Consider the following 10,562-nt stretch of genomic DNA (forward strand, 5'->3'; position numbering starts at 1 on the left):
GGCATTAAACTGTGACGACAGTATGGATATAAACATAATCAAAATAATTATTCTTTGTTTATTTATAACATTTATAATTTGATAGAATGTTGAATAGTGTCAGAAAATAATAAGAATGTGTATTTCGTGTCGACAAAAAAGTTTCCGAAATTAGCGATATAGAACTTTTATCCAGTAAGTGTTAATTAGTTTTAATGAAACATTTCGTATTTTTATGTCTAACCTCAAAATCATTATTAACAGTTAACAGTGTTAGTTTAATATTAATTATTCATTTGTTTGAAAAATAGCCGCTAGACAAAATTTAACGCTATAGACAAAGCTAAAAATAATTTGTACTTTCAAAAAGAGAGCTAATAAGCACATTGAAAATCGTAAGACGTAAATCGCAAATTTGCAAACATTATATAGAAAAGAAAAGGACAAAATATATATCCTTCTTTTTCTCTCTCATATATAAATATTATGATTTACATCTTATGAGTTACAATGTAATCTATTGCAAATCATCAATTTTTAAAATTTAACACGGCGGCGACTATAAAAGTGATATGAATGATACTTTCAAGTCATAAATGGGGAAAAATATCAATAACATTTTCCAAATTTAATAAATTAAATCAAATGATTTGAAGAAGTACAATCAAATTCTACTTTTTGAAACGCTGCATGTGAAATTGCATCGCTTTTTCAAAATTCAAAATGGCGGATTGAATATGAAAGACGATTTAATTCAATATTCTAGGAGAAGGTAAAAAAAATTGTAGGTAGATCCAAGTATCACATAATATTTTGAAAAATCACCAAAGAAAAGAGAATTTATCAGTTATTCTTAATTGTCTTTCGTTTATTTTAAATATTATTTTATAATGTAGGGCTTAAAAATTATGCACATAAGTGTTAAGAAATTATCAACTAATAAAATATAAAAACAAATAATATAATACTGTAGTATATATTATTATATATGTGCTCTTTGTCCTAAACAAAAATAAGTGTATTATATCACATTGTTTTTAATAATTTAAACCTTATCAATTTAAGTGTAATCTAATGTATCACATTGTTTGCATTTATTATGTACGTATTTTTCTTTTTAAATCTGAATAAGTAAAATTACGGATATTATAACAAATGCTTGATTACATTTTAAAAAAAATTAGCCTCTAATTTATTACGATTCGTAAAATATTGGACAGACAGTCAATAAAAATGTTTTAAAAAGAAATTTCAAACAGACACTTCTGTTTCTCGATTTATAAAAAGATTTTATTTGTAAAAAATGAAAAAAAATTATGTACATTTTTCAAATAAATAATAAATTAAGTTATTAATTAAGATTAAATTAAGTTTAATTTATCTAGTTAAAGTGCTAAGCATGAATACTCTATTCTTTTTTGTTTACTAATTAATTTTTTTAAGTTTGGCGCGGTTGATATCTTATTTTCTTTAATTTTGTTGATACGGCTGATATGCAATAAAACGATCTGATTGTTAAATTTTGAATTTAGTTTTTCTTATTAGAATATACGTTTATTTACTTTGGAGTTTGCAGTAAACTTTTTTCAGTAGCACGCATTTTCATCCACTTTGTTAGGAGAGCAACGATCGTTAACATTGCGCCTAAAAATGAAATGACCCCTAAAACCACAAGAACCATGAACCAGCTTTTAAAGCTTCCAATTCTATCTGAAATATCGCAGTCACAAATTTCAGTTTCATTTAAATTTAAGACTGAAAAATCCACTGGCCGCAAGGAAATTAATTTTGTTTCTTCGATTTTAATTTGCCTCCTTCGAGTGATATTGTGCGATTTTTTAATGAATTTGTAGGAAATAGTGTATGTAAATTCCTGTCCATCGAAGGATCCCTTTGAGCTGAAAAACTGTACCATTAAGGAATTTCCACTTGAAATAATGGGTACCTGTAACGAAAAAGTATACTATAGAAAAATTTCTATTTGAACATTGTTTTTGAACTTTATTTTTTAAACTTTAAATTTAAATTTACCTGAATGTTATTAATATCAGAGTTTGTTGAATCGCAAAAAGACCAGAGCATAAGATTATTATTTTCGTAAGCTCCATTGTAAATTGTAATTTCATTCCCCGTACAGTGAACTGACGGTTTAGTGTTATTTTTTTTCGAAAAGTCATTCGACTCAAGTAACGCATTTCGAATAATTTTCAATTGAATCGATACCTTCTCGGTAACTTTACCTAAAAATTTATAAGTACAAAATGTTCTCGGCGGATACCAGTTATCGACTGATTTGATTATTTCTCTCGACTTATCGGAGCTTTTAAAGAGAAATTCACAATTCTTCTCATAACTTGATTTAGTGGCTTCAATTTCCTGTAGAGTTAAGTGGAATCCATCGTGCATAATGGTCCCGTCGTTGCTGGCAAAGAACTCAATGATAATATTTCTTCCTCTTGATAAGATTTGAGGTATGCGACCCTCGCCACAAAATTTCGTGATTTCCAAAATTTTACCATTTATATTCTCCAGTAGGGCCAAGTAATCGCCTAAACAGTTCTCCCCTTGAATGGAATCTGGATTCGCACTTTTTGTAAATTTACTTGATTCATTATTAGAAGGAAGATTTTTATCTCTATTTTCATTGATCCCTTTTGGTAATGGACCGCTGTTGGAGTTGAATGGGTTCCAAACGCCGAATGATATTCTCTTTTCTTTAAAATGTCCTTCGTGTCGAAATCGATTAGATTCGAATGATTTTGTTTTGGTCCTGAGTTCAGAATGACGATGCCTGATGATACCATTATGTTTCAATTTGTTGCTATTTAAGTTTTCGTCAATTTTCAATGTGTTTCCATTAGTTTTCCTTCCTGGAGTTATTACTCTTGTTCTGGTAGTTGAGGCTTTCGGAACTTGAGGGCGACTTTCATTCTCATCCTCATCCTCTTTTGGCTTAATATTTATACTTCTTAAAGTTCGTATTCTGTAATAATAAAAGCATTAGTTTTTAAACATTTATATACATATTGAGGAATAGTAGAAATTTAGAGGAATTTTGTACCTTGCGGCTGGAAAATAACTTGACTTTGTTTCCAAAGACGAACTACTGTCGGGTTCGAAAAAGTCTTGACAGTTTTCTGTGTAGCAACCGTCTTGATGAGTGTAATTCATTAAACTGTAGAGGTCCTCAGAGCCGCCTATGCGAAATCTCCCTGTGCTAGATTCGAGAGAAACTCTGCATCTAATGCCACGAGGGTAGACGCCGGGATATCCTGGCGAAACTAAGCGACAAGTTCTTCGGTCATTTCGATATCTGCATTCAAGAGGACATTCGCTGACCGCGGGGCCAACGACCCCTCGATGTCGCTCATTTGCCAAACGCGATGGCAAAATTGAATATTGAGCAGAAAAAATTACAGGATTCTTCGCAGCGAAATTTGTCTCCGAATTCATCACTAAAGTCAAGTCGGGACCTCTTTTTAAAAATAACCTGAACAGACATAAAGGATAAGATTGTTATCTTACACTGTTAAGATCTTATTAGAATCAAATTCATTACCTGGTTGTATTACTCGTAATGTGTCCACAGTAGCGTCCAGAATCGTCTTTGAAAATGTCTGAATTTTCGAAAAATTGTATGTACGCTCCTTCGCATTTTGAATTCTTTAAAATACCCACTTGCAACCTTCTTATTCGAAGTTCAATTATCTAAGTGAATATATTCTTAATATTTATTAATGAACAAACTTTCAAGTTATTTATATATTTGATTTATATCACAAGTACCTGAGGATCCTTTGAAGGAGTCTTAATTTGAATGATACATTTCCCCATTCGTCCGGTCCATCTAATCCATCCAACAGAATTTCGAACCGTTCGATTGCATCCTACAAAGTAAATAATATTAATAAGATATAAGAGGGACGAATATATTTAAAGGTTCTTATCTCTCGTCTACTCTCTTATCGACTTGAATAAGATTTACTTGATTCGCCGCTAAACGACAATTTATTTTACACGTGTCCCCATAATGGGTTCTGCATAAAATAAATGCGTTTTGCAACACAGTGCATTGCATTGATAAGGTTACTTTTCGCAAATGGGGGAATAAATGTTTTACTCGGTTCATGTGTGACGTTACGCCGGATTAGACTCTATCACATATATATAGGGTTGGCCTTGTGCACGCTATATTTCTGGATAGAACGTTAATCCGACGACTTTTCGAGATTATGCCGAAGCCGCTCACTTTTCTTTTAGGGGGTGTTTTTGCCCGACTTAGTTACGATCAACGCCCTTCTCTTCTTAAATCCAAAAAATTATCCACATGATATGCTTGTTAAAAAGATTCAATGCCATTTTATTACATTTCTCATTTTTTTTTATAGTTTTCTTATTTCAATAGATAAGATGTGGATTTAGAGTTAAAAATATTAAAATAAATTTCACTTTTGATAATAATAAAGATTCTTCTTCGAGGCACGGCCAGCAATTGAATAAAAATATAGATTCTTTATCTGATAATTAATAAATAATGTATTTTCCTCTAAAAATATAATACAAATAAGTTTCTTATAAATTAAAATTTATCTGCCTATCAGAATAATAAATTAAAAAAATATTTAGCAGAGCGTGGTTTCGATCCACGGACCTCTGGGTTATGGGCCCAGCACGCTTCCACTGCGCCACTCTGCTATCTATAGAAGGCAGTCTCAAGTACCGGAGAGGAAAACTTGGACAGAAAATTATCATATTTCCTCTTGTATTTGCATAAATATTTACAATTGAATTATTTAATTTGAAAAATTCTACTAATTGTTAGTTAAAATTATTACTAGATAAATTATTACTATCATTTGGTGAACGACTTTTCGTCATTTTATTAGTAATTTTCTACTAATTCCTATATTCAGATTTAGAGAGTATATACTTTGAAAACAATTGATGTGTTTGCCTGTCCTAAACAATAAGCAAGTGTAAGTTTTCTGTTACTCGTCAAATAAAATAAAACACAGGGAACAAGACATTCTATAGCGAAATGAATATTCATTTGCTTCTCACTCTTCCGCGACGGGGTTTATACATGTAGAAAAGAGTACTTGAAATAATTAAGCAGTGCGAATACGTCTACATATGTAACCTCACGTTTTAGTATTTTTTCCTTATATTAATATACAGATTATATTTACGCTAACGTCGTAAAAATTCGAAAAAATCAATTTTCACTCATTTTTGTCAATTGCAAAAAAAAATTATGCGAGATTCAGTGAAATTTTACCAATTCGCCTTATATTAAAATTAGCGAAAGTTGAAGATTCGTATAAAAATTAGTGTTTTTCAGTTTTAGAAAGTATAAATACATATAGAAAACAAAATATACAATATAATTATGTAGCATATATTTTTTACCTCTCGTTTCAAGAAATGCGGTACAGAAATGAATAATCATAAAAATGAGATACAACACAACGTCCCATTTCATTTTCGTTATTCAAAATAATCTGAATAGAATATCGTGTGCAGTTTCACTTGTCGTCCAATTTTCTCTTCTCCGTACCCCTCATATTTTTGGTCCTCATAGCTTCCCTCGCAATTCTGTATGCGGCCAGGAAAAAAATCCCCTATTGCGGATGATGCAAAGCAAGAAGGTCGCGTCGACGTGTCGCAAGAATTAGGAGGGTGCTTATCACCTGGTAACCTGCAAAACAAACAGAGACCTGGGTAAACAGAAACAATAACACTTTCGTATAATTATACAGCCGTATGAGCCGTAATCTGGAGATGTCGGATAACGCGCCTGTCGCGCTTCAAAAGAGACTCGCTATTTTTCACTCAAATTTAGATGCGCTGCTATGAATATAATAAGTAGTCATTAATCAAATTGGAAATTTTAATATAAAATCAAAATATCAGAATATCTGATAAAATTGATAAAATATTAGTCAACATAATAATTTAGCCAATAACACGGTATCTTTGATATATAGAAGTTTCTCACTTTCGATATGTTATAAATTTTTCAAATTTGCAATAAACTTGATACAAAATATATAAATTTCTGCTTGCAGACATATATATGTATGCTAAAGTATATCTTAATAAAAAGGAGAAAACAAATCCCCACTAAAGAGAATAATATTTTTTACTTAATAGACTTCATAAATTTTGTGAAATCCGCATGAAAAATAGGTATGGGCACATGTGAACAGAGTTTTCTTCCCATATTATGCATGAAAGACATTCATTATAATAACAAAATGTGTATATGTTTCAAAAACTATTATATACAGATATTTTCTAAAAAATTTACTAAATTTAAATTTGAGTTAATTACGTACAGATTTTCTAGCGTTTGTAAATAAAAGATAAAAAAAAAATATTCTGATATACTTTAAGTATTTCTTCTTTTTTTCTCGCAGATAAAGTTTCCATCTAAAAAACCGTTAAAAAACTTAACATGCACTTCTCTGCATAAAAATGTATATAGAATCTATCCAATCGTGACCTGTTTACTTAAAAAAAACCAACAACTTTGTATTTTTATCCTCTGAAAAGATTATGAACTATTAGATTTTAAAAAACATGATTTTTTTGTAGTTGAAATTTTTGTTTCAACAAAATAACTTTTGTAAATTGTCAAAACTTATTTTTATATAAAAATGCATTGATTGACTTGTTTGCAAATATTTGTCATCGATTGACTTTTAATATTTGATCGACACAGTGGGACAATTTTGTTTAGTTTTTCATTTTTTTAATTCAAAAAATTGAATCTGTTTGAGGGAGCTAAGTATTAATGAAATGGTCACAAGTTAGGTATACTTGAGTTTCATTTTCTCTTTTTCAGGCTCGTCAAGAAGGTAGTATTTTTAGAAAGGTGTAGAATGTAGATATACAAATTTCTAACAAATGTCTAATTAGTTTACTAATTTCAGTTTATAAGTGGCTGAATGAGTGAGGTTGCGACTCTTTGAGATGAGGTCGTGTAGAAGCACTTAACAAATTGCTTAAAATAACCAGATCCATAAGAAATGTCTCCCCACCACTTTCACTCACGCTCTTTTTTTCTATAAACACAACTATTAACTAAATTCAATTTATATGTAACGTATGCTGATTTTTTAAAAAGTAGTAGCATATCTATTTTTTATTCTTGTCAATATGTTACCAGGATATTTTATAGTACCTATAATTGTTTTCTACTTTTCCGAATCGTTACGTTTTTTTGCGTATATTATCGAGGATTTTTCCAGTCTTAAGCCAATGGCTTTCATTGAAAGACGGCTTAAAAAGGAAGCTCTTAAAGCCTTTGGAATAATGTGCTTAAGGACCTCGGTTCTAATCACTATATAAAGGATCCGAAGAAAAGGCGCATTACCAATGAATAATGGAGAACAATTTATCCATCCATTTCCGACATACAAATAATATTTAATTGATACAATTCATACAATACGTTTTGAAAAACTAAATGATTCTTGAAATCTGCTACAATTATCCCCTTCTAAAGTAAAAAAAACCTTGGAAAAAATATTACTTCTTTAATATTAAAGATAGCATACTGTTTGAATCAGTCATATTCTATAGCTGCCGAATTTTCCATTATGTTTTTGAAATCTTTCAATTTGTAAGAATATTCGCACCACATACAGAAACTGATAATTTCATCTGGAATTTTTGCGATTCCACATAGTGTTAGTTGTAGCTCGAGGCAAAGGGGAATGTTTTCGTATATAGCTGGTTATAAGAACATGGGGTTTATAAGGGTTCAAACCCCAAGTGCCCCCGGATATGAAATCCAGGGACTTCTTTTTTAATTGTTTTATTCTTCACGTCTACGTGAAAAAGAGAAAAAGAGGAAGAAGAAAAATCACACAACAAAAAAATTGTTGCTATGTAGTTTAGTCACATGTTGGAGAAAAAGTTTCCCTCTGTTTTAATGGGGCAACTTTGTTTCCGAAGAAGGCAAGAAAGAAAGCTTCTCAAAATCTCTGATAATTAAAACTTTTGTGTATAGTTTTTTTTTTTTTTTTTTTTACTTTAATTATATTGAATATTTGTGCTTGGAATATTAAAGAAAGAATAAACTGTAGAAATATGAACTACTAAAATTTCACTTGAGATGTTTAAAGTAGGTGTGTTCAGAAAAAAGAAGCTTTTTCTGCCTTAGGATATGTTTTGTTATTCGTGTATACGTATTGTATAAGTAAGTGAGTACATGTGAATGATTCTTGAGCTTTTGTGAGTTTTTCCAGCTTTTCCTACTCTTTGTCAGAAAGGCCGACTACGAATTAAACGACGCAATTCTTTCTCGGTCATCTACCTTTGGGGAATTACTAGGATTGGAAAGTAACGTCACTTGCTTTAACTTGCTTTCTTGAAAAAGGGGTGAAACTTGGTACGCAAGAAGTAAAACCAAGGTATATAAATAGTGCGATGTGCTCGATGTCTCTTATTCTCAATTTAATCCACCAAATATCTAGATCAAAGCATGAAAATAGGGATTTTCCAAAGAAATGTGATACAATCAGAAATTTTCTTATTTTTTGCGAATCCTATTTTGAATTCTTAAAAAACATCGATTTTATCGCAAACAAGAATTAATCTAAGATTCGAAATAGAATTTATGTTTCTTTTTAAGAATATTATGTCCGCAGTAGCTGGCAGTAGTTTCTCTTATATCGATAAAGAAAGAAAATACGTAACAAAAAGATGAAATCTGAGAATCACCGCAAATGGATCTATTTTGTGGTTGATTAAAGATAAATTAAGATCTCAGGACACAATGCAGTTACTATATCGATAAGAAAAAGATGAAATTGAATTTATACATTACCCCCATAGAGCTGTACGGTTACTTTAAGTCTACAAAATATATTAATCAAGTTCAAAGTAACAATTATTTCCTCCTCACGAATCGCAATTTTTATCTATTAAATCCAACTTTAAGGTTATTAAAAAAATAAAAATTATTTCATTTCGTTGAATAAAATTTACTCGAAGAAAAGCTTTGGTCGTTTGAACGGTATTGTATTGTCTCTTGTATATGATTTTAATTCCTCTTATTTGATTCCTCTTATTTTAAGAGGAATATTCTCCACTTGAGAGTAATTCCTCTTAAAAGTAGAGAAAGTAGTCTTTTTTGAAGAGTAATATTCTTAATTTGAGAATAAAATGCGTAAGATGATTTTTCCTCTAAAAACAAGAATATTTTTTTCTGTGTAAGTTAATTTAAATGTTGAATAAAACAATAATCACACTACTATTGTCCACTAATATTTATAAATATTCAAATAATTTTTCGATTATAAAAATTTTAATAAATTCGTGATATTTTGTTATTTTAAGGAGTCTGACAATCTCGAAAGTAGAAGAAACCTATTCTTTGGTCAGACAACTGTAAAGCTAACTAAATCTTACTTTTACATTGCAAAAAATTAATACTTTATTCATATAAGATTAAATTCCTTTTACTTACTCCTTTCATTTGATTAAAATTAGTCCAGTTTGTTAATTTTGAGGGCCAACAATTCTGTCTATATTTACATACATTCGAATCCACTTTTCCAAATAAGCGAACTGCTAGAACAATAATCACAAATCTTTCACTTTTGTTTTTTCTTCCAATTTTAAAATTAACCGCACATAGTTCAGAAAGCTAGACAATAAAAATTATATTTTTTATCTAAAATTTTATTTTTAAACACAGAGGTTTGAGCTTTTGATTCAATGTCCAAAACATGAAATACTTTTTTGAAATAATAAAAATTAGCAGAATATTATTTTAAAATTATTTTAAAAAAGTCGTCCTTGAGAACTAAAATTTTTTTAAAAAGTTTAAAAATTTGCTGCACGTGACACTTTTCATTATGAGAAATTGCACGTGTCATGTGAGATTATTGCCCCTTATGAACAATTTGACAAATCTCCAGCTCATATGGCGTGTCGCGCACTACTGGAAACAGAGCTTGTTTCCACCATCCTTTCTTCTGATTTTCTCCCACCAGCACACAGCATCCATGTCTCAAATCTCCCATCTTTGAAATACGCAAGTCGCCTATAGTATAATAGGGTGCTTCAGGTTTCTCATCCCTTCCAATTTTTTTAATCTAGCATGAAAATTTTTATGAAAAAAGAAAATCTTTTACTTCCTTAATATTTATAATTCTTGCGGTTAAATCTCTTTCTGCTTTCACTTTATTCCTATAAAGAATAAATGCATTATATAAAGTTTTGTAAAGATTCTACTCCATATTCTTAAGATTCTTTCTGATAAATTTTTCAAAATTTCTAAACTCTAAATAAATGCAAATAGATCCGAATATATTGCAGCAACATTTTGCCTATTAAGATTGTGAAACTTGGATCAATGTTTTCAATGTTCCTCTGCAATTTTAGAGACTTTCTAAAAACACAACTGGTCTATAAAACTATAAAACGTCTCATTTTTAAATTATGAAGTATAAAAGTTGAAAAAAGTGTCTAAAATCTAAAGAATTTTGTATTTCATGGAAAATGTTGTGTAATATGTACTGGAAACTTTTCTACAACCTACATTCTTATTTTTTTATTGTCAACCAGGT

At 30.0% G+C, this 10,562-nt stretch overlaps 1 protein-coding gene and 1 non-coding gene across 3 annotated transcripts; both read right to left on the bottom strand.

Annotated features, from left to right (window-relative positions):
* Positions 1-181: 181 nt before the first annotated feature.
* Positions 182-9,999, bottom strand: LOC122500219. 2 transcript variants are annotated; one of them, XM_043609029.1, is made up of 7 exons: positions 9,458-9,999; positions 5,389-5,677; positions 3,766-3,866; positions 3,539-3,687; positions 3,041-3,469; positions 2,011-2,947; positions 182-1,924 (listed from the first exon to the last, which is right to left on the bottom strand). In XM_043609029.1, the coding sequence occupies exons 2-7, from the start codon at positions 5,459-5,461 to the stop codon at positions 1,538-1,540; spliced, it is 2,076 nt and encodes a 691-aa protein (XP_043464964.1). In that variant the 5' UTR covers positions 5,462-5,677; positions 9,458-9,999; the 3' UTR covers positions 182-1,537. The 2 variants fall into 2 exon arrangements, with proteins under 2 accessions (XP_043464964.1, XP_043464963.1); XM_043609028.1 differs by having other exon boundaries at positions 2,011-2,962; positions 9,458-9,995.
* Trnam-cau lies at positions 4,603-4,674 on the bottom strand. Its single transcript has one exon. It is a non-coding gene; the product is annotated as a tRNA-Met (tRNA).
* Positions 10,000-10,562: the final 563 nt, after the last annotated feature.

Source organism: Leptopilina heterotoma, unplaced genomic scaffold (genome assembly GCF_015476425.1).
Source record: "Leptopilina heterotoma isolate Lh14 unplaced genomic scaffold, ASM1547642v1 Lhet_182, whole genome shotgun sequence".
Classification (NCBI taxonomy): domain Eukaryota; kingdom Metazoa; phylum Arthropoda; class Insecta; order Hymenoptera; family Figitidae; genus Leptopilina; species Leptopilina heterotoma.

Excerpts from the sequence above, each read along its gene's own strand:
- LOC122500219 (XM_043609028.1), bottom strand. The coding sequence starts at position 5,461 with ATGAAATGGGACGTTGTGTTGTATCTCATTTTTATGATTATTCATTTC. Across the intron at positions 3,470-3,538 it reads ATTACGAGTAATACAACCAG|GTTATTTTTAAAAAGAGGTC; the intron begins GTAATGAATTTG and ends ATGTCTGTTCAG. Across the intron at positions 2,963-3,040 it reads AGTTATTTTCCAGCCGCAAG|AATACGAACTTTAAGAAGTA; the intron begins GTACAAAATTCC and ends TTATTATTACAG.